General features: G+C 36.1%; 1 protein-coding gene across 2 annotated transcripts in view; it reads left to right on the plus strand.

Moving 5' to 3' along the window:
* Edil3 (EGF like repeats and discoidin domains 3) overlaps positions 1 to 25,473 on the plus strand; it is a 440,392-nt gene that overhangs the window by 103,766 nt on the left and 311,153 nt on the right. Inside the window, exon 2 of one of the 2 annotated variants that reach the window (XM_028760126.1) lies at positions 10,431 to 10,559. The exons of the other annotated variant lie outside the window; for it this stretch is intronic. Coding sequence (XP_028615959.1) covers positions 10,431 to 10,559 — 129 coding nt within the window. The remainder of the gene's footprint in view (positions 1 to 10,430; positions 10,560 to 25,473) is intronic. 2 annotated transcript variants of the gene reach the window in all.

Raw genomic sequence — 25,473 nt, forward strand, 5'->3', positions numbered from 1 at the left:
AGGATTTCTTTCTATTTTAAATAGTTTTTTACTTCCATTTTTAATTACTCATGGTACACAGTATTATCAGATTTTTTAAATTACATGTTCATTTTGTATGCATATGTATCTTGTGTACTGATACATATGTGTACATATGTGCCCATTTGCCTGTATTGTTTTGGGCAGGTGGAGGTCAAAGAACAACTAGGTTGGTGCTCTCCTCTCACTATGCAGGTTCTGGAGCTTGCTGACAGGTATTTCTGGTCTAACTATCTTGAGGAGCCTATAAATTATTTTTGAATTAGCAAAGCATAAAATCAGATCACATTATTTTAAGGCATTCTTTTGTATTGATCCTTGGAGTATTTTGCACAATGTGTTCTGATTAAATTTATCCTCTCCCCCAACTCCTCTCAGATTCCCTGTCCCCTACCTACTGAAATATGTTTTCTTTCCTTCTTTTGTCAACTACAAAGTTTAGTGAATACTGTCCATTTATTCTTGGATGAGTAGCTAGCTTTCCCCTGTTCTGTGGTCAGTTTAACAAGGGATACACTCTTTTTCCTAATTTACTATAATTTAATTTTTTACTTATTCGCTTTATATCCCACTCACTTCATCTTTTCCAGTCACCCCACCCCTTCTCCACTGAGTGAGTGGAGTTCTCAGGGGTATCCTCCCATCCTAGCACATCAAGTCTCTGCATGGTTAGGCATTTCCTCTCCCACTGAGGCCAGACAAAGCAGCCCAGCTCAAAGAAAATATCCCATTGACAGGAAACAGCTTCTGGTATAGTTTCAGCTCTGTTTCTTCAGGACCCAAATGAAGACCAAGCTGCACATCTGCTACATATGTGTCAGGAGGCCTAGGTCCAGCCCGTGTATGTTCTTTGGTTAGTGGTTCAGACTTAGAGAGGCCCAATGGTTCAGGGATACACTCTTAAAGGAAATTGACATTTCCTTTCGCTGCTGATACCAAATGATGAGAACTCTACAGATAGGGGTACATCTTCTTGCCAATGTCCCCTGTGGGTTTTTGTCTGGAATGAGCTTCTGTGAGGCTGTAGCTCACACTCCTCGGCGTGGGTTCTGTTGGGCTGAGTAGTGGATCCAACATGTCTGTCCCCCAGATGGCTAGAACCGTGGCTCAGGAAACAGACGCATGGGAATTTGACTGAGTTCACTCCACACAGCACCAGGCAGACACTGGGCTATGAGAAGCCACCAAGCTCTGCTAGGGTGTGGAGAGGTCTTAGCCTGAGACCCCACAGGGACAGAGCTCTTGCATTGGGTCGGAGGCTCTCCAGGCCCAGGCAGCTAGATGGAGACCGACTGCTCTCTGTCCTTGAGCCCCTAGGTGCTGCTAGGAGGCCACAGAAGGACTGGGATGAGGGGACATATGGTCTGGACCAGCCTACAGTCAAGAGGGGCGAGACGGAGAAGCTCTGGCAGAGGCCTGCAGGGGAGTCCAGACTCTTGATTGAGGCAACTTGCTTGGCTATGTCATGGCTGGCTCTGCTAGCTGTCTTGAGTTGGTGGACTCCATGGCTGGAGATTAGGCAGCTCGTTAGTTGAAAACCTTCTCTACATTTCCCCAGGGTGGGCCCCAAAGAGAGAGGTGTTCCATGGTCTTAAAAGGTTTATTGTCATGGTGGAAAATGGATGAAGCTGTATCCTATGTTTTCAGGGCAGAGCTGAGGTTAAATATCTTTTGCAAGTAGGAGGATCTGGCAAGGAATGCTTAATTTGCTACGCCCTCTGGCCTTTAGGTAACTCATGAATATGGAGATCTCTTGAGGCTCTGCTGTCTTGTAGTCATGCCCTCTACCTGTACTACCTGTGCTATGTGACCTAAGGCCACAAACCTTTCTTTTGGAGAGGCTGTGGATAAGTGAAAGGAACCAGGACTCAGAAGCAAGGCTGAACTCCTAAGGTCTCTTTAGAGTATCTGGGGTTCAAGGCCTGTGCTTCACCAGGTACCCAGCTGCCTTTCACAGCCCACCACTCCACAAGCTTCCTGAGGTCCTGTGGATATTTTAACAACTGCTGAGGATTGATATATGTAACTGTCCTATGGTGTCCAAATAATACTATTATCTTATAATCATTTACCAACTCTGACTCCTAAACACTTTCTCCTCCTTTCTGCAATTGACTTTACGTATTGGGAGGAGGAGTTGTGATATAAATATCTCACTGAGGTCTAAGAAATCTATGGTGACTTATTCTTTGCACCATGACAGGTTGTAAGTCTTGTGTTAATCACCATCTACTACAAATAGAAACTTCTATGATGAGGTTCAAGAGACACATTTATCTATGGGGATAATTGTAAGCCATTAGGAACCAATGTAGTACCATGCTCATTTACCAGAACAAGAGGAGTGGGTTCTCTCCTAGGGTTTATGACCTGTTGTGTCACAATTTCTTCACCAGTCAATGGTACCAGATAAGAGGTTCATCTTGTGGAATGGTATTTAAATTCAATCAGAAAGTCATTGATTACTACCATGACAATTTTGTCAAAGTTAGGCACATCTTAACAGGTCAGTAATTTTAGCCTACAGGGTTCATAATCTAAGTAAAAGAGACTATAGTTTTTCCGCAGATAGCAAACAAAATTTTTAAGATCTATGAAAACTAGAAAATAAAGTTTCCAAGTGAGTGCCTGCATAATGTCTCAATTTTATATAATGTAAGTATATGGTATCTTCATTTATAACATCATACCCACAGGTTTTGGAAAGTTACAAACAGCATTGTCAATAGTTTGTAAGACTTGGGGATCTCACTGTCCCAAAACTCCATAAAAGACAGTCTATTTATGAAGCTGAGATTTTTCATTTTGGCCCATGGTATTTAGCAGAGTCATAGCCATCCTAATATGGAGTAACTATATTTTAACACACATACATATATGTGTATATGCATATGTGTGTATTCTATAGTAATATGCAAGATTCCATATGAGTTTTTAAATGGCCTTAGTATAAATATTCCTCCTCGTTGAAGAGGCAATTCAACAGCTTTGTAAAAACTTTTGAAATACACAGTGACCTGTCATAATCTTTAGTAGGACGGAGAAGGCTTTAAAATGGAATCATATGCATTTAACTCATTAGAATATGTAATACAAATGCTTTCTCAAAGGGTAACAACTTAAAATGGCTCTTGTCAATTTAAAAGTAGACATATATTGTTCTATGGTTTCATAGAAAATATATCAAGAGAGTGCAAACATTTTCTATAAGGTTTGCCAGTTCAAGTATGTAAATCCCCCTGAGAGTTATCTCATTTTAACTAGAGTTATTGCTCATTTGCATACTAAATTTGCCTAGTTATTCTATGTACTTAATTTATAGTTGTTTCAAAATTCTGACTTGTGCAGTTGAAAGCAAAGATTTTGGTTTCTTTCAGTTCCTTAATGAAGTAGCATTATAGCTGCCATGTTCAATGGGAGAACAGTAAATTGAAGATGGCACAGGCCCACATTGTCGTGGTTGTGGAATGTCAATTCAAGTACTCCCTGTGTTTTGCTTTCCCACAATTAAATATGAGTTGCAAAATCCTGCACAATTACCATGCAGAAACAGTGAAGGGATTAAGTAGTAAGTCATGCTCATGAAGTAAGATTCTTGGTAACATATTAGTTTCTTATTTTTAGCTTTATGTCAGTGTACAAGTGTGTTTGTCAAGATGAAGAAAGCCTAGAAATATCATTGTGGGCATAGTCTAGTGTTTTCTATCACATCTAGTAGAAAAGGTAAAACAAGGACTTCATTATTCTTTTATATAAATTCCTAGTGTATTTATACTATTCTGCAAATATGAAAAGTCCTTAGTATCACTATGCAAATACATTAGTAAAGTGATATAAATAAATAAATTCATAACAGCATCACATATAAATAAGGACATTATTTTTAGATGTTTAAGATATATAAATCCAAACTGTGGTATTTTATTGTCCTGTACATGAGAGAATATTAATGTAGTCTTTCAAATTATATATGTTTCTATGAAAATTTGTTGTGATGACAATGTTAAATGGCTATTGATTACTGTGTAGTTTATAAACTGATTTTTTAAAAACTGGTTTGCCTTTATCACTTCTGAACCTATCAAGAGAGTTCATCACTATGTTCTTTCTGAAAAGAATAGTCTTTTTCTCTATTCACATTGCTCTTTCCTGTACATCTTTCAATGTTTAGCTGAAATAACCACCTTACTTGACTATCTATGTTGAATAATCAATTATGTTTCCAGCATTCCATATCAGATAGGTTTTAGGTCTGACTTTGTTTTTACAGTAACAACACTTTGTTTGCTTCTTGTGAGGCTTTCATTATTCATTCCCTGTATAGTATAAACTCAAAGAGTGCAGGAACATTATGTGTTTCATCTCTGCTACACTCTGATATCTCAATATGGTGTCTGGCAAATACATCTATTATTGGTGAGTCACTGATCCTCTGGTTTGCAAACTGAAGATAGACACAAACTGATCAAGAAAATGTAGCATATAAACCACTGGAGAGCTAAATGCCAATGACATAAATTAGCCATCTGGAATGCCAGTTTCTACTATATTGCCATAATATAATATTCTTTTTTATATGAATTAGAAGTATCACATTTGTATATACCAATATCAAAGAGAATGGCATTAAAATGTACAACATTTTTTTGGTCTTTGTTGGCTTATCATTTCATTACTGATTTGTTTGCACTGTTCTATACACTAAGAGATGATAATTAAGGAACCTGAAAATGTTACTCCAAAGGCTCAAGAACCATGATACAAAATAGGATACTATATGCATCACCTTAAGTATGAATAACTAACAACAGTTATGGTCAGTGAGAAAAATAAAGCTACAGCTGAAGCCAACTATTCTAATGCTTTCAGAACTTTAGAGTGGGTGGAAAATGCAGAGAAATAGTAAGTTAAATTTTGTCTGCAAAGATTTCCTGCCCCATGGGAAAAATAATTACTTCATTCTATTGCCAAAAGGCAAACCAGCACCAGCTTAATTTGCCTGAGTCTGCCATAAACTGCAGATGGAACTATAAAATATAGAATAAAATTAAACACATCTGTCCTAATTTAAAGCAGGTGAGACATGGTAGCCAAGAAACATCAAGGTGTCACACTGCATAGGCTGTAACATGCAGACCCACAGCAGAGGACTTGCTGATGGTGGAATAACGGGTTGTATAATCTGTATTGTACTATTTTTCTTTATTGAGCCTGCCTTCTTGTGCTAATTGCCATCATAATTTTAAGATTTGTTAACCAGGGGGATGAATAAATAGATGACAATCATTTATATGAATTCCAACGACTTAGTAGGCATTAAGTAGGATTTTTTTCCTCCTCAAGTACGTTATTTTGTAATATTAATTTGAATTTCAGAGAATCAGAAGTTTTGACAGATATGTCAATTAGACATGAAATTTATCTAGGACACTGAATTTCTCTTTAAAAAAAAATGTCGACTCACACCTACACCATTATCTTGATAACAGCTACATACAGAAAATAGCAGGATAAGGTGTTGGCTTTGATGAACATGAGAGCAAAGCACAGAATTTTTGAGAATGAATGTTATTGTGCTCATGAGGATATAATTTCCAATCTAATTTCACGGAACAACATGCTTTTACATTGCTGTGAGCTTACATCCTCCTATGCAGAACTTGTGGGATGCTCCCCTTGGACTCTGTCTGAATTGCATAAAACCAATAACGATTCATAGTGAAATCTCCAGTTCCTAGTTGTCCCTGCATGAAAGGGATTCTGCCAGAGTGGCTTTTGCTCTTGAGCTTCCTACTGTATTACAGAAAACATTGTTCTGCCTGCATTAGCGGCTATTCCTGGTTATTCCTACCTCTGTCCACTTTGTGCTAAGTCTCTATGCATCTCTGTGTACCTCTTTGCATAGGTGTAAGACATGCATTGCAAGAGGAAAGCTTTCTTTCTTCGATTTTAGTTTTTCATCAGCCCATCCTTCCTAGACACTACATTTTTTTATTGATCATTTTATTCATTTAAATTTCAAATCATCCTTCTCAGTTACCTCTGCACAAACCTCCATACCATCCTCCCTCTCCCTGCACTCCTTTGCTATGAGTGTGCTCCTCCACCCACTCACCCACTCCTGGCTCATCACTCTAGCATCCTCTTACACTAGGGCATCAAGCCTTCATAGGACCAAGGGCCTCCCCTCCCATTGATGTCAGATAAGGCCATCTTCTGCTACTTATGTATCTGGAGCCATGGATCCTTCCAAGTGTTCTCTTTGGTTGCTAGTTTAGTCTCTGGGAGCTCTGGGTGGTCCAGTTAGTTGTTCTTCCTATGGGGTTTCAATGCCCTGCAGATCCTTCAGACCTAACCCCTATCTCTTCCATTGGGGTCCCCAGGCTCAGTCCGATGGATGGCTGTGAATATCTGTATCTGTATTGGTAAGGTGCTAATAGAACTTCTCAGGGAACAGCCATATCAGGCACCTGTCAGCAAGCACTTCTTGGCATCAGCAATAGTGTTGGGGTACTACATTTTTATGTTTGTAATTTTAACAGAATGATTACTTAGTGTGTAGTCATTATTTTTTAGTAAACATTTTTATCATCTTTTCTTCTCCTGGTTTTAGCTATTGAGTACAAGACTTTCAGCCTATCACAAACATACCCTACCACAGAAACATGTCTCAGCTAGCTAAACTTGTTACTGTTAACTTCTTTTTAGTATTTACGTCTTGGTCAACACAGCTACAACAAGAATGCTATTATAATTGGGTATGGCAAAAACAGATTCATATCTGTACTAGCTCCTATTTGATTTCTTTCCTTCATCTCTTCTTTCTTCCTTCCTCTTCTTCCTTCCTCTTCTTTCTTTCTTCCTTCCTTCCTTCCTTCCTTCCTTCCTTCCTTCCTTCCTTCCTTCTTCCTTTCTTTTTGCAGTTGTTTATTGTTGTCTAGGCTTTGTGCAAGGGCAGTTTCATGTTCAGCTCAGATTACCCACCTAATATTGGGGAACTTTTGATAACTTCTGGCAAAATTTGAAATATTAGATTTCATTTACTACAAGTGTCCCATTTATACTGGAGATTACCTACCACTTCTTATATTTTTTTCAAAAGAATCTTCCTTTTTCTGCTATATTTACTTATGAGCTGAAAGATCTCTCATCTTCCACAACCTGTTCTAACTCTGCCCTTAAATACACACTCACATTTAATAATTCATATAGAAAGGAAAGTCCTTAAGTTCAATACTCGCTTTATTATCAGACATATTTATTTGAGATATTCTGAAAATTCTTCTTGTACAATACTTCCTTAAGACCAAATGTGTTACAATTTCTTTTAAAATTGGCTACTTAGTCATATTGTTATGAACTCTTAAAAACCAACTTAAATTTTGTATACCGACCTCTCTTTTGTTACAATGCCATTTTGACTTATTGCATATTAAAGTACCTTTATCTCATTTCTACCCCTTTAAATGACATTATACAAATATTAATGTTGTGAATAAGATAAAAAATAGAGAAAAACTTAACAATATGTTTTAATCTTTGGTTTGAGAATACAGCTCAGTGGTAGAGCACTTGTCTGACATGTTGCAAGTCCATAGGCTAAAGTCAGATCATCCAAAAAATAATAGAAAGTGTGAAAGTGTACATAAAACTTAAATCAAAATATCAAATTGACAAAAATGCTAATGTAGTACATGCAAAATTTGGTAAGTGTGTGTGTGTGTGTGTGTGTGTATAACCAACAATCTAATTAAGTTGTTATTCCATCAGGTTGTATTCATTAAATACATGAAATTTTATGTCACCTAAAAATGTTTACAAACTTTAGTTTATTAGGAATTAGTAGGCATGTGTTGGCAAATTGTATGTCAAGTTGACACAATCTAGAATCCTCAGAGAGGGGAGAGTCTAAATTGAAAAAAAAAAATGCCTGTGTAGAACCAAGCTGTATTCAAGCCTCTGGGGCATTTTCTTAATTACAAAGTGATGTGGAAGGGTCCAGTTCATTGTGGATGATGCCATCTCTGGGCTGGTAGTTATAGTTCTATAAGAAAACAGGCTGAGTAGGTCACAAAGAGCAAGCCATTTTGCAGCATCTCTCCAGAGCCTCTGCATCAGCTTCTGTCTCCATGTTTCTGTCATGGTTGAGTTCCTGTTATATGTCATGATCATTGAATTTCTTCAATGATGAAAAGTGATATAGAAGTGCAAGCCAAATAAACCCTTTCCTCTCCATGTTGGTCACTAAGTTTCATCACAGCAATTAGTAACTCTGAGAAAGTTAAGTCATCATCAAAAAAGAACAAATCTTTAATGAGAGAATTAACAACACTAAATAACAGCTAGTTTTATGCATGTGACAAGAAGGAAGCAGATCTTTCTCATTTTAACCACAGAAGCATTACATCACTGGTACACATATATGATAAAAATATATAGCACATTTAATATTATCTGGACAAGGCAGGATAGATGCCAAGGAAGGTTTCATTACATGTGATGTTCTTGTGAGTGTTGGTGCATATGTGTCGTAATAGTCACATAATAGTCATTTGTTGGTGAGAGGATATCCTCTTGTATGCCCTTCACCTTCAAAATTCCTCAAAAAGGCAAAATTTCTTCTTAGTGGGACCCATGTGCACAGTGTGATTTTTGTCCCTTGTGCTTCTGGAGATTTGTCTGGATCTCCTCCAATGTTAAATGAGAAGCACTGGCATTACTGATGAAGTCTAGCGCAGCTTTGACATGGATGCTGTTATTTAAATGTAGTTTCACACTTGCCAGAACTTCATCCATAGTGCCAACTCCCCAGACTCCAAGAATGGTTTCTTAAGAAAATCTCAAAAATTACTGGAAAAGCAAAGGAAGAACTGCCAACTGTATGTAGTTCTGATTCTATATGTCCACCAACATCAGTACTTACTTATATTGTGTGCAATATACTATGTGCTATGCAAGAAGAAGATCAGTGTGTGTGCTGCATAGGGTCTCAACTGCCAGAGAGAAGCATATCAGAATGCGATTTTCTTGATTTTAAATGAACATGTAATTGTAAGCCTCTAGAATATATCTCTTGCTCCGACTTTCTCCCAGATACTGCTTTCTATCAATACAAATAAGAGGATATAAATATCTTCAGTTTGTCTTGCCCCATGGACATGTGCTGCCTGTGGAAGTCACACTCCTTTTTGGGATAGTGCTGGAAATATATGGAATTATGATGAACACTGCAAAATTGGTTTGGTGACTGTTCACTCTAAGTACTCTGGATTGAGTAGATGACAGTGTTGTTCATCTTTTCTGTGAAGCTGTCTTCATAGAAGAGGCATGTTCTTTCATACATGCTGTTAGTAATGCACGGAAATAAGATAAAATAGTGGTCTACATGATGCTAATATTGACGTTGAGTTTTCATCCTCTCGCTTAATTTAGTCCTCACCCCTTTCCTTCCCCATTCTTTTTAGAATGGAAGGCAGCATTTTAACTGATAAAGCTCCCAGAAGCACTGGGATTATTGATGAAGTCTAGGACATGGTTCAATGAATCTAACTCAACTTCTCTTTCTATAATAAGTCATGCTCCTCCACTCAGGAGTTTACATAAAAATTATTATTCCTTTCACGTCAAATCAGCATTGCTACCTTGGGTACGTCAGCCTGCTCAGATAAAATTCTTAGGATTTTTTTGTTTACTTTGATTTTCTAAGAGGGCCTTTCATCTCTCTTTCTTTGACAAGTCTTTCTTTAGTACCTTGTCATGTGCAGATGTTGAGGCAATTGACAGTTTAACAGTCTGTCGGGAAATCTCATTACTTCTACCCAAAATGTTAACACATACAGTTTCAATCTTACAAGTAACTACAGGTGACAGCTTCGCCAATTGCCATTCTCTGTTCAACATTGATGGCCACTTTTCGAGCCTCTTATATACATTTTTAGAGTACAAAATTTGATCTGTATGTAACAGCAGAGACAAAGCCACAGTATGTACCACCTTTGCTTTAGGGCAACTTACTTGGTACAATTTCTCTCTGGACTGTCAATGCATCTCTCATTTCAAGAAGTACATTGGCCTGAATGCATTCAAGTTGATTTAGTTGGAAAAGAGCAAAAGAAATCCAATATATTTTTATCTTTTGTTACCTACAAGTCTATTAACATCCTGTTGCTAATGTGAGTACACTTATCAATTCCAGATTCTAGGCATCGGGAAATATATCCCAGTATGTTAGAGAGAATATCCAAAAAGTTTCAATGAGAAACATGCAATTGTAAAGAGAACATTTATTGAACTAAGTAAAGAAACCCAGCTACCCCTGATTTTCAGGAGTCAATCTGTAAACCAAGTGAACTAGTATTTCACTCTTAAGACAGATGTAAAAAAAGCCAAACTCTGACTCTGTTTCTCAGGTGACATTTGCAACCCCAATCCCTGTGAAAATGATGGCATCTGTCTGTCGGGATTGGCTGATGATTCCTATTCCTGTGAGTGTCCAGATGGCTTCACAGATCCAAACTGCTCTAGTGTTGTGGAGGTTGGTAAGTGCAAGATTTAAGCATCTCCATAGACATCATGTTAGTTTTTGGGAATGGTTTTCAGATATGACTCTTGTGTGGTAAAGATATTTTTAAGACTCTATTGAACTTGCTTGACTGTATTACTATCAATTTTATTGTTTATAGTTTGTCTTTTAAATATATTTTTATTGGTGACATTTTTAAATATATCATAGTTCCTAGTTTAGTAATTGACACTATAATTGACAAAAATAATTGAATATAATGAATTTCCTATGCCTCTGATGTAAATGAAAATTATTTTTTACAAATAAAGGAGATAATTCTAATGTTGATTTAGGTAAAATCATTACTGTAAATTTCATAGGTCTTTTAAATGAACTGATAATATGTATTAGTATTTCATAAATCTTCTAAATTATTTGTTTTCTATGAATGAGTATGCATCATATTTTAGGATTATGAAGAATAAATAGTATTCCAACTGCAATCCTCATCAAAACCTTTTCAAAATAGTCTTCTTTGCAAAAACTGATTCGTGTCACTGATTACTTTCAAAATCACATTTTAATTTGTAAAAATGTCATTGCTATAAAACTTTGTAATATTCATAATTTCCAAAAAGCTCCTCAACAGGAATATGGGTATATTTTCAAGGTTTCAAAGAAGCTTATCACAGTTCAGTGGCTAGTGCCACACCCTGATTTACATGGGCAGCACAGATTGGAGAAGATGGCTCACTAAATTTAAAACAGAAAGGACAGAAGATTGGATAGGAGAGAGGTGAGATAGATCTGGAAAGAATTAATGGGTGAATTTGGTCAAAATGAATTGTATGATGTTCTCAAAGAATTTAAAAATATTTTTAAAACCACAGAGTGTAAACTTCTGTGCAAAAGTTCTCTCTCAGTCAAAGCAGCACTATGAGTAGGTGTGGAAACAATGATTTCCATAGCAGTACCAAAAAGTGTCCAAGACAGTCTATATTTGTAAAATACGAAGTCTAATAATATTGAATAAATTTTTTTGTCATCATAATTGCTAGAAAACTGGACACGTTAGTGGTTTTTGTTTAACAATTTAGAAAAAAGAAAGTTATTCGCTTTTGTAGCCAGTGATGAGTTTGCATTACCTATCATTGTATTTGTATCTGAATGGCAGAAGAGTCACTTAACAAAATCTTTAATTTACTACATTTAAACACCAATTATAGAATTTAATGTACTTTGTTTTTTAATATGCTTCTTATATTTTCATATTAGACTAACATGATTATATCTAAAAAAATTGATTTATGCTATTGCTTAGTCAGTTTAATTCATATCAGAGATAATTAAATTTAGCAGTATTTTAGGGAGCTTGACATTATTCCATAGAAACAAAATTTTTCTATCACTTTGACTTCATCCGCAGATATATACAAAAACCTTTTAGAGTTTAATATGAGTCATATATCCAGAAGTCTATAGTACCAAAGAAAAATTATAGCTGTAAGTAATTCTACCAAGAATATTGGAATCTAATTAAATTTTAGTATCATTAACTCCACCAATCTGAAATTCATGGCTCCTTAGTAGTATATAATGTTTTTGTAAGCAACTTAAAAAGCAAACTCTAAATAAGAGATAAATATGGTAAATATCTTAAAGTATGTCCTACTTTTAATTATTAATTCAATATCCAACATTTTGCCAGAAGAATGGTTTAAGCAAGCAATCACAATGCATATTACAGTTCACTGATGCTGAGGCGTTGGATGCTTATGGAATGACATTTTCTCCAGGTTTATTGCTATACTACTAAAACATTTACAACAATTAGATATTTTGTAGTTAAACTACAACAGTTTAAACTATATTTGGTATAATATGTTTTATACAACCATACCTGTCTGTGAAGTATATTTAGCAGTTCTCCGAAAAAGTTTATTTTTATTTCAGCCCTACAATGTAGCATAGCATAGATGTTACAACAATTCTAGTATTAAAATAATGAAAAAGTACCATAAAAACTTAAAATGCCTTTTGTGAATTACTTAGCATTGCTGTTTTATAAAATAAGCTGCTTATGTATGTGTGTGTATGTATACATCCTATACATACATATGATAGAAGAGTATGTGATTGGAGGACAAAAGAAGACACTCATGTCCTCTTCCTCTGTTCTCCATACATCATCTTGAGCCAAGCTGGCGAGCCTGTGGCTTTTCAGGTAGACTGGTGGGCAGCAAGCCTTGGCAACCCTTCTGTCTCCCCCATCCAATGAATCTTTCAGTTCTAGGCACATGAGACTACTTCTGGTTCTGTGTGTGGGTGCTTGGGATCCACACTATAGTTTTCATTCTTATACATCCAGCATTCTATTAGACTGAACAGTCTCTCCAGGCCTTTCAAATAGTTTGATAAAAACAATTTAGAATTTAGGGTAAAATGATAATTTTAGGTTAAATACTTTCATAGGACAAGCATATTAGTTTTATTTTTGCAACTTCTTTCTCAAGCCTTTACTTTCTAGCATACATTAATGTAATACTGAGTACTTATTGACTAAAAATACTAGTTACTAGTTAATTTAGTATCTTTCCTACTTTAGGATTTACCCTATTTTTGAAATTCAGAAAACAAATGTTGACCTTTAAAACCCCATTCTCTTTCAATTGAAAACTATCTGAGATAAGTTCATAGTCACTGTTTCTCCATATGAGCTATAAACAGAGAAGAAACCATAAAAATGAGAATTTATATATAAAAAGAGCAAAACTAGAGAAATGGGAATTTTAAGACAATAATTTAGAAGACATAGATCTATGAACATTACTATACATTTACTTATATATTAATATTATAGTTAGATACACATATTTATTTTCATATTCTTACTGAATAATATATATTGTACAATTATAAAAAAGTTCAAATTTATTTTTATCCCAAAAGAAAAGAAAATAAACTTACTCATAGGAGTGTACAAAAAATTATGATGAGCCCATGAGGTTTCTACCATACAAAACAAACTATAGGCAATGAAAAAAATTATTAGCAGAAGAGGGGTTTTCCAGCCAGGGAAGAAAACATCAATTTGTTGTCCACTGCTAAACAATAAGCCTTGAAAACATACAGATAGGTAGCGTTTCAGAGAGAGAAAATTATATTTGGAAATACTTATGTATATCCATGCATGCATATGCATATACTAACAATGAAAAAGGGAGCTATGAACTTGAAGAAGCATGAGGGATGGTATACATCAGGGTCAGATGATTGGACCTAAGAGGGAAAAGTTTCATAATTACACTTACCCCAGTGATTTTACAGTCTGCAAGAGGTAATTTCCAAGACAAGTCTATGAAAATCCTGCCATGTTTTGATCTTAGACCTTAGTGCTTTGCTATAGCCCCCTAGCATGAAGTTCTCGATGCTGCTCAATTCACAGGATCTTCTCCTCCAAATTTGTGCTTTTGCTTTTCACCACTATAACCTCTAGTTCTGCTGGCACTTGGAATGTGTCTCCACTTTTACTCTCAATCCTCATATCCCTTATATTTCTGACTGGGAGGTTAGCAAAAGACTCTCAGGTTTGCAGAATGCGTTCTTTAGCATGCTTTCTTTAGAACTTTCTTTAAATAATTCTCTCACTTGCTCACTCACTTTTGCTCTCTCATTCTTCTTGCCTCACGCCCTTAGATTCTTACATATATACCTGCTCACCCTCTTTAAGATACTGAGAAACCTGAAGATAGCACCAGGAAAGTTTCTCTTGTAACAACACAAAGCCTGTCACATCATATCTTGAATTTGAAGACAATATTTGTCAAATGAACTAGACTTTGCATAGATGGGCCCTGGATGCTGGGCTCCACTTCTGGGAACTTGTGGACAAAAGTCCATGTGGCTCTGCCCACATTTCGTCTCAGTCATTAAAGGGCTTACATTTCCTAGAGAACAATGTGGAGCTGACTGTTTACATATTCCATATTTAAAGAAAATTTCTATTGATAGTGAAGAATGTAGTTTATTAATGGAAATGTTAGTATCTCTTAAAATATCTAATTTAAATATTACAACTCTGTGTTTTCTATTAGAATAATTAAAATATTATTGATAGTAACAAATGGAAGCATGATCACATAATATATTGATGAAATCAAAAGGAATTTAAGAAATGATTGATTTTTTAAGAAAAACCATAATTTTTAGTGTCAAGAGTGTAGTTTAGATCTACTTCAAAAAATATCAGCATCACAGCCACAGAAGTTGAATAGATAATCAATTAATCAATCAATAACAAAGTCTTAATTATCTCTCATTTATAGTCAGATACTTAATTCTTAATTAATAATGGAGATAAATGTTAAATTCAGAGGAATTGCTGTCAAATTTCAGGAAAATAAGATAAATTAATGATAGGCAACCATAACTATGGATAAATAGGTAATAAATAGGAACACTAGTGTAAGTACATGAAGCTATACTACAGAGCCTGTTAAAAATAAAAGTCAGAGGATTGATGCATTAATGAAGACATTTACCAATAACTATAAAGTAATTCTGTCCTAGAAGATGAGAAGGAAACTTATTTTAGACAAAAGAACCTATATGTTGAAAAACAAGGGATAAGAAGTTACTAACAGGGCTCCCTTCCCTGCCATTTGATCTCTCCTACCTGGACTGCCTGGTTAGGCTTCAGTGGGAGAGGATGTGCCTAGAGCTGCTGGAACTAGACTTCCCAGAATGAGGTGGTACCCAAAGGGGCCTCCCACCCTCTCTGAGAAGAGGAGGGGTCAATGTGGGGAGGGATTTGTTATGTTGGTACTGGGAGGAGAAAAGGGGGGGCTGTGATCAGGACCTAAAGTGAATAAAACATAAATTATTGAAAAATGTCCCAAATAAGAGTGTATTTCCTACCAAAAACAAAAGAGGTGATTGATACTGAGTGAAGATTATGTTGCTGCAGTATGGGAACAAATATAGTAAATGTAGCAGGGGAGTAGGTTGACAATGATATAGTTAATTTGGCAACAATGATGTTCTTGAGTAGATAAACCATAAGCAGAATGTTAAACACTAATGGGGGAAAAGCACTCAGAATTTAGAGGATACAGAGGACAATTTATACAGTGGATCATTGTTTACTCAGGAAAAGGGTTAAAACAAAACTACTCTTATTTTCATTTTCTTTATAAAAATAGTTTTGTCCTATTTTGTTTCTATCAGTGCCACATGGATGTGGGGGGATGTGTACATGTTTGAGTGTAGGTACATTTATAGTCCAGAAGAGGAAATGGTTTAAATTGCCTGAGGCTGGAGGTACAGAAGGGTGTAAACTGCCCAGTGTGGGTGCTGTGAACTTAACTCTGGTCTTCTGGGAAAATAATAAATGTTCTTAATCAACAGAGTACCGTCTCCAGAGATATTAGAAATTGTGTCTAAATAAAAATGCAGGTAAAAAGTAAATTTAGCATTCAAGATACAAAATTTGAGGAATAAGCTAGTCATATTTGAATATGCCAAGCATAGATTTGGATGTTATAATTGTGCATATGGTCATTAAAATGTGCACAGATGGGAGTGCCTGTCCTTAAGAATTAGTAGATTTTTTTTCAATTACTAAAGCAAATATTCCTCAATATAAGATTTATTACTCATTCATTCATCAAATATTTGAGTATCAACTATGTGCACAGAGCATATGGCTGCTAAAATACAGGTTATGACTTCAAAGATCTAAGAGGTTGATAAGGGGTGTTGGAGAGACTGAGAAGTTAGCATTTAATATAAAACTTAAGTTCTGAGATAAGGACCAAGATAATGGTCCTTAAATGTAGATTGAGGATGGTAGATGAAAGTAGAATTGGAACACAGAGATGATTTTCTGATCAGATTCATGACTTTAAGAATACAGAACAATACTTTTTTCTTTTTTGGATATATTATTTATTTACTTTTCAGTTGTTATTCTCCTTTCCCTATTTCCTTCCCCAAAAGACCCCCTCTACCATCCCCCCTCCTCCTGCTTCTATAAGGGTATGTCCCCACTCACCCACTCACTCCAACCTCCCTGCCCTCGAATTTCTCCACAGTGGGGCATCAAGACCAAGGACCTCCTCTCTCACCTATTCCCTTCAAGGCCATCCTCCCCTACATATACTTAGGGAGTCCCTCCCTAAGTGCTCCCAGGCTGGTGGTTTAGACCCTGGGAGCTCTGATTGGTTGGTATTGTTACTCTCCCCATGGGGCCGCAAACCCTTTCAATTCCTTCAATCTTCTAGCTCCTCCATTGGGAAGCTAATCTTTGAACTGATCACAGAGCAGTACTTAAGATGGATACTTGCTGTTGACTATAAATAATCTATTAAGTATCTTAGAGATATATGTGTTAATATTGAGCATGACCATACCATCTTAAAACTATCACATTTGGAGATTGGTAGTAATATGAGATCTAGCAACATTTTGGAAAAAGAATTTCTTTTATTATTATTATTAATTTATTTATCTTTTTTAACATTTCAGATTTTATTCCCCTCTTGATCCACACTCTGTTCCACATCTTATAACTACTCCTCGTCCCCAGTCTCCACGAGGATGTCCCCAACCACCCTGCACCAGACCTCCAAAGTCCCTGGGGCCTCTAGTCTCTTTAGGATTATGTGCATTTTCTCTGATTAAAGCCAGACCCGGCAGTCCTCTGCTGTACATATGTTGGGGGCCTCATATCAATTGGTGTATGCTACCTGGTTGGTGATCCAGTGTCTGAGAGGTCTAGGGGTCCAGGTTAATTGAGACTGCTGGTCCTCCTACAGGATCGTCCTCCTCCTCAGCTTCTTTCAACGTTTCCCTAATTCAACCACGGGTCAGCAGCTTCTGTCCATTGGTTGGGTGCAAAGATCTGCATCTAACTCTTTCAGCTGCTTGTTGGGTCTTTCAGTGTGGGGAAAATGTAAAAAAGGCCGCCACAGCGGCGCAAGCTTGCGCCGCCGTGGCGGGGTCCCACATCAGGGAAGAAGATCCTACGGTTCCAGCGGCCTGAGGGCCTTGGCTGCGGCAGGCCCCAGTTACACGAGGAAGTCCTTGGTTCCAAAAAGGTTTATTGACATGACGGATAATAGATGGATCTAGGCATACCCCCTCCAAACTCAGGGCAGTCCCGAGTTATATAGGGAGGGAGAAGGGGGAGGATTAGGGGAGGATCTGGGGGAGGAATGTTTAATTTGCTCTGCCCTCTGGCCTTCATTAGTATGTAAATCTCTAGGGCTTGAGGCCTAAAGCCTGGCCTATGTGACTCTATGGAAATGTGGCTGTTTTCAGGATCCTAGATGATGGGAGGTACCGAACTCCTGCCGGTTCTCACGCAGAATTCCACGGAGAATCTCGGGGTTCTAAGTACCTGCTCAACCATGACCCAGGATACCCTTATACAGTCCCACATTTCAGAAGGCAGTCATGATAGGTCCCTTTTTGTGAGTGCTCTGTAGGTTCAGGAATAATAGTGTCAGGGCTTGGAGCCTCCCCTTGAGCTGGATTCCACTTTGATCCTGTCGCTGGACCTTCTTTTCCTCAGGCGCTTCTCCATTTCCGTCCTTGCAGTTCTTTCAGACAGGAACAATTATGGGTCAGAGTTTTGGTTGTGGGAAGGCAACCCTCTCCCTCAGTTGATGCCCTGTCTTTCTGCTAGAGATGGGCTCTACAAGTTCCCTCTATCCACTGTAGGGCATTTCATCTGTGGTCCTTCCCTTTGAGTCCTGAGAGTCTCTCACTCCCTGGTCTCTGGTACATTCTTAAAGGGACCCCCGACCTCCTACCTCCTGAGGTTGCCTGTTTCCATTCTTTCGCTGGCCCTTGGAGCTTCAGTCCTTTTTTCCCCTGCCCAGTACCACATCATGTTCCCCTCTCCCTCTCTCCCTGTCCACTTTACCCCCCAGGTCCCTCCTTCCCCTCTTGTGATTGCTTTTTTTCTCACACCCAAGTGGGGCTGAGGCGTCCTTATTTGGGCCCTTCAACTTTTTGAGTTGTATGGACTCTGTCTTGGGTATTCTGTACTACTTTTTTTTTTTGGTTAATATCCACTTATTAGTGAGTACATACCATGTATGTCCTTTTGGGTCTGAGTTACCTCACTCAGGATGGTATTTTCTAGTTCCATCCATATGCCTTCAAAACTCATGATCTCCTCATTCCTAATAGCTGAGTAGTATTCCATTGTGTAAATGAATCACATTTCCTGTATCCATTTTCAGTTGTGAGACATCTGAGTTTTTTCCAATTTCTGGCTATCACAGATAAGGCCACTATGAACATAGTGGAACACATTCCCCTGTGGCATCTTTTGGGTATATGCCCAAGAGTGGTATTTCTGGGTCTTCAGGTAGAACTATTTCCATTTTTCTGAAGAAGCTCCAGATTGATTTCTGGAGAAGTTGTACCAGTTATGAAGCACAATAAAATAATATAAGAAAATTATATCCCTTTCATTTTACTTAAACCCTTGATTATTATAATAGTACATTAGTCACCTAAATGGGACAAAATAAGCCCACGTTGATGTTGCGCATGGAGTGTGAGGGCAAGACTAGAAGGAAGGATTCAGTCTCTGATACTAGGAGAAGTATGTGAAGAAGGTGACATTTAATCAAAGGAATCCTAATGATGTTCTAGAGTGCTGTGATTATGGAGACACTGAGGTCAACTAGGAAGGTCAGATAATGGCAGAAAAGCATCACTTGGGTGCCAAGGAAACTCTACTGGTTGAAGAGGGAGTATTGGTTTACTCCCTCTCAGCAAAGTATTAGTGATACAAAAGGTGAGATGAGAAAAAAGGGCCATATAAATAATACATTGAATCTAAATATTTTTGACAGATAGAAACCAATTTATTGGAATCTGTTATGTCATTTCACCTGAACTTAGTTGACAATAGCTACATGCTAGTGGCATGATATTTGCTTTGGGAATTATGAAAGCAACACTTAAGAATTACTGAAATAGGAGTGAAGGCATCATTGATTTGTTGAGGAGTTGGAAATAGATGGCATTATTTGTGGAAGTTTATTTAGCTGCATTGCCTGATGCCAAAGAAAATCAAGGTAACAGTTCAAGGTAACTTTGTACTCTTAGGAACTGGATTGTCCAGTGTATTTCAAAGCATAAATGTGATGGCAATCTTAAGAATCAATATTCCTTAATGCACAGTATAATGCATAACTTTAAATGAGTCTGATAATGAAAAATAATTATGACTGTGTATATTCTAGAGCATTCAATCTTGTCCTTTAAGTAAAAAATAATTAATTAAGCTTAAGTAGATAACAATTTACATTATTAACTTGATTTCAGTTACATCTTATAAAATAAAATTGAAACAATTTATTTCCTCAGAAAACTGTAGAACCATGATAAAAATATCTATTCACTTACATGTTATTCTATGGAAAATATGGCAAATTTCAAATAAGAAACAATGCCTTCTTTATTTGACATGTTGAGATAGTCACATGATATATTGACCTCATTAGATTTTCACAGCAAAATCAAGGCTCAAGTATTTCCTTTCCACCAAAGAGAGTCATTGAGCACAATGTTTATTAATGTTACCCATCTTCAGGAGAGTTTAAAACATTCCAAAGACAGAGCATCTACACATTAATTCCCTTCTTTAATCAGTGCCTCAGGTTCTACCATAATAGAGAAACCAGGTACATCGCACAAGAGCCTCTGTTTCAATGGTCTAAGACATTAATCATTGACCTATAGACACTCATCAAAATGATTTCTTGACCCTACACTACTGTGGATAGATTCACTGCACAAAGCTAGCCAGGAAGGTTTGCAGTATCATTATATGAGAAGTATTTTTATTTTTGAAAGGTATGTGTCAGTGATATTTTATGTTATCTACCAACAACTTAGTGATGAGGGCATTTTATTCATTAATATTGCCTTATTTTTATACTGTCTAATACCACATGTATTATGTGCATATGAAACATATTTACAGTTCATATCCTCTGAATCAAAATGTGATCTAACATAAGTTTCAATATTAAGTGAGAATGTGAGTCTGATAATATAATGACCAGACCAAGGAAATAGAGCTCTTGTTCAATGGTAGAATGATTATTACATTAGTTATTCCAGGATTTCTCCACAATATAATGCATAAATGAGGATATATTGAAACAACTTGAAACATATAATATAGCATAAAATTATGGCATTGTCATTCTGTGGCACTTAGCTAACTAAAGGGAGTTGTTCTTAAAAGAAAAGCATCTTGATGTTATAGTTAAGAAGCAGAAGTCAACAATGCTGAGTTCAAATATTGGCTCTCTGCTTATAGTGTAATAATATGTAAGTTCTACACCTAGGGAATAAGACAGCCATGGATAGAAACTAGCTAAAATGTAAATGAACTAATCATGCTCAGATACTATCTTCCTATAATTCCATAAAGGATAAACATGACAGGTGCTTACATTGCATTTCAGTGTGAATATGGGTCATCTAAAGGTATTGAAGTATAGGGAACTGTGTGTCTAAGTAATAAGCAAATGCTATCTCTTTCTGTAAGGGACTCAAGTACACATTTTTTATTCCCTCAGAAATTCTAAGACTGACAACCCACAGATACATATGGATGATTGTACTTTCTAAGACCAATATATCCCACAGATATCTCCAGATAACTGGACTTTCAGAGACCATGTCCCACAGATTCCTTTAGATAACTCTACTTTTTGAGACCAATATCCCACAGATTGCTATGGATGACTATGGTTTACTTATGCTCTTTTAATCTACTTGCCTGTGAAATGTGGACCAATACTTTAAACATGTTCAAAAAATTGTTGTATGCAAAGCTTTTAAAACAGTTTCTAAATGATAATAAGTGACGTCTAGGAGTCAAGTAATATACAAAGTTAAAGCTTATTCAAAGTTGAAAAGCTATGAACAGAGATCAAACACCTACTCTTCTGAATATTTTGCACCATTTCAGTCAGTAATAACATTTCTGAAGCATGTGGCAAAGTCTGACCTATTATTTTTAGATGAGAATTTTTCTGCTTGTACTTGAATATATAAACTGGGGGTAATTTAACTGTCAGATTTTGATGTTATTAAAGCTTTTTTCTTTCAACATATAATTTGACAAATCACCTCATTTGCTATGAGAAAATAACCCTATGTTTTATTATTTGAAAATTATGAATAATGTAAGTAATGCTTGCATAATTAAGAATCAGAGTCTCAGGAATACAGTTTTTTATGCTTAGAGCAAATAATTTACGAATTGATTTTTCTTTATAAGATTGCAGAATGGTATTCCTCTAAAAATATAATAAATGCCAAGTCAGAATTTATGACAACACATTAATATTATGTTTTAGGTATGATAGATCAACAATACGCTCTGTATGGCTTTGCATAAATATTGAATAAATGAAATAGGAACACTCCAAGCTTCTATTTAACAATGTATGTTCCCTGTCCCTCGATGGCTTTTCCTGACCCCTGAAAGATAATCTTCCCATTTTTAGTGATCTCTGGATAAGATCCCTCCCTTGAGAAATATAAAAATGAGAAAGGCTGGGAGTAGCTACATCGATAGTCATTACACAGTGCAGAAATGAGAAAGGCTGTGAGTAGCTACATCGGTAGTCATTACACAGTGCAGAAATCAGTGACTGTATGAGTGGACAATGCTCCAGTCATCGAGTGAATGGAAAGCATGCCATCCCCACAGGCCACACTCTATGACAGGGCTGAGCATTGAGATGAGCACAAATGGAAGTCTAGCTCATCAGATGCAGGTGTGCCATTAGAATTTTCTATGCAAACTATGGTGTATTTAAAAATACATATGTAGGAGAAGTGAGAACTTTCTAGAAAAAAAATTAAATTGTTTTCTGCTCCAATTACAAGATTTTGTCAGGAAAAACTGGTACCAAACAAGAAGCCAGTTTGTCCTGAGATGGGAAGACTTCTAGGTACCTCTTTAAATGTTCATGTATAATATACTCTGTGTTATCAAAGTTCACCTCCAAGAATAAAATGCTAGAAACTCTTAATATTGGCTATTACAGCAGTTTAAAATTATTAACAAAACAAATGCAAAACTCTATCCTGAACATCAACTGTGGGGCAATTTTAAAATAGTACCTCATGCCTTTCAGTTGAAGATAAAGTGTTTAAATTGCACCTCTCTATATTGCACCTCTCTCTGTTGCCTTTATTGCTTCTGCTTCATAGCTTCTTACTTTCCAATTTATCTTCAATTCAATATCTATATTCAATTGTCTTGATTGTTTTTCAGGTGACTAACAGTTCATTTGAAATTGCAGGAAAGTGACTCATTGGCAGAAAATGCTGATATCTAATCTGCAAATTATCACCAGAAATTAATTATTGAAAGAAACAACAATAAGATTTCACATAGTTTTTCAAATGTTACTTGATAGGGGACAGTCTGAGATTCCATCTCATCTTTTATTCAGCTAAGGGGTCCTCTGATCCTGGGCAGCAAGAAAATCATTTCACTAAGAACAAATGCATGCTTTTCCTGTCTGTGAATGCTAATCAAGTGCATGTGACCTACACCCATTTTGGATTCTTTACTGTAAAGAAAATGAAACCTTGGAAAATACTTTTAAGACTTTCCTTGGGTTCAAACAATCACACTACTCTTCCACTTATAGGATACTTTTAACATACTTGTATGGTACATATATTTGAGGCCCCTCACTTTTACCACAACCATGTTTCCTCTTCTGAGTCTTTCTGTTCTGTACACAAGCCTGGCTTCTGAACAGGGAGAGGATAAGCATACTGCCAGCCTTTAGATGTGCCTGAGGAGAAAAGGAAATTAATTATTTACTCTTGAAGTTGCTGACACAAAATTAGGTTGTTTCTTTTAGGACTGTAGCCTTAAGGCAAGACACGATTTTTTTCCTTGTCACTTAAATCCTATCAGAAAATGATAATATGCTTGTTAATATTTTAAAGTATCTCTACACAATAGCAGATTTACTCAGTGACCAACATGTTTGCTCTGGACTTCATTTAATTTTTAGAAGTTGTAAATGTCCTTTAAAAGATTCTAGAAATAAATATTGAGAGTGTATATTCACAAAATAAAATGTATTTATTTCTTCATCACATATTTATTTAGTGCTTGAGATCACATCCAGAGCTTCTGCATATTAAGCTTGTGCTTTCTATCCTTGAACTACAGGCCCAATCTGGGGGAAAAAAGGAAAAGAAGAGAAAGGAAAGTAAAGAAAAGAAAATGAAAGAAAAGAAAGGAAAGGAAAGGAAAGGAAAGGAAAGGAAAGGAAAGGAAAGGAAAGGAAAGGAAAGGAAAAAGGCATAGCTGTAAATGAACCTGTAAAATAATCCAATGTCTTCCTATTAAATGTACATGTCTATTTTCACTTACAACATCTGAAATATGGAATAATACAAGGTTCTCTACTTTCTACTCTCATTTAATATGTTGTTTAATATATTAGAGAAAGTAATAAGAAAATAGAGATATATGAAATGAGCAAAAATAGGAAAGTAAAAAGTAAAATTATATCTACCACAAATGCCATGTTTCTGTTCTTGAAAAAAAAACCTTACATACTCTACCAGAAAACTCATAAATATGATAAACACTCTAAGTAGAGTTACAAGATACATTATTAACATGCAAAACCCAGCAGTATTTATATATACTAAGAGTGAACTTTTTTGAGAAATTAGAAAAAAAATCCATTCACATAAAGAGGGATACTTTATAATATATATATGCATTGTAATACTTTACAAAATAAAGTTGAATAAACCTAACCAAGGTAGTAACGTATATACACAATGAAAATGATTCTTTCATCCATCACATCTTTCACAAAAATCAATTCAAAATAGATCAAATGTTGTTATACTTAGCTTCAAATGGTTAACTTGTCATACTGGAAATAGAGGACTCTCATGGAAGAATAGCCTCCATCAGACTGATCTGAACTCATATCAGTGGGATATTTCTTTAATTAATAATTGATGTAGGTGGTCCAAGCACATGTTAGACCATGCCTTTCTGATGCAACTGTACCTGGGCTGCATATGACTAGGTAAGCCAGGGGAACAATCAAAGAAGCATCATCTGCTTCACTTTCTATCTCCAGGTTCCCAGTTAAGCTCCTGCCTTTGATTATTTTCATGATGGACTAAATGGATGTATGTAGTTTGAACTAAACACTGAATTGTTTGGGAGGCAACTAAAAACAAATGCCCTAATTTAATACATATTAAATGTTGATACTATGAGGAGAAAGCACTTAAGCACTTACATGGACAAGAACTTTCTGAACAGACTCTAGTAGCAGAGGAAAAACATCCAAGAATTAACACATGGCATTACATGATATTTAAGTGTTTCTGCATAAGAAAAGAAACAAGCAACGGAGTGAGCAGACAGCCCTCAGAATTGAAGAAATAATATAACAGGTACATTTCAATGAGGAAGTTTTTGTCTAGAAAATATAATAAACTACAAGCAAACAAACACTAAATAATCAAACTGGTAATCAATAAATGAGATAAGGAAAAAAAACCAGAATGTTCTTAAAAGAGCAAAGAGAAGTGGCAATAAATATAAATTAAGCATTCAACACCTTTAATATCAGGAAATACAATTTAAGACTACTTTGATAATCTACCTCAACTCAGTCAGAATGATAATCATCCAAACTCAAACAACCAAACAAACAATCAATCAAACAAACAAACATAAAGCAATACAAAACAAAGAGGCAAAAATGACAGTAAGAACCTAGGAAAAGAGTACCATTATTCATTGGTGGAGCCATCCTGCAAATCACTATGGAAACTTCCAAATAAATTAAAAGTAGAATATATATATATATATATATATATATATATATATATATATATATATA

Source organism: Grammomys surdaster, unplaced genomic scaffold (assembly GCF_004785775.1).
Source record: "Grammomys surdaster isolate TR1022 unplaced genomic scaffold, NIH_TR_1.0 126391, whole genome shotgun sequence".
Classification (NCBI taxonomy): Eukaryota; Metazoa; Chordata; class Mammalia; order Rodentia; family Muridae; genus Grammomys; species Grammomys surdaster.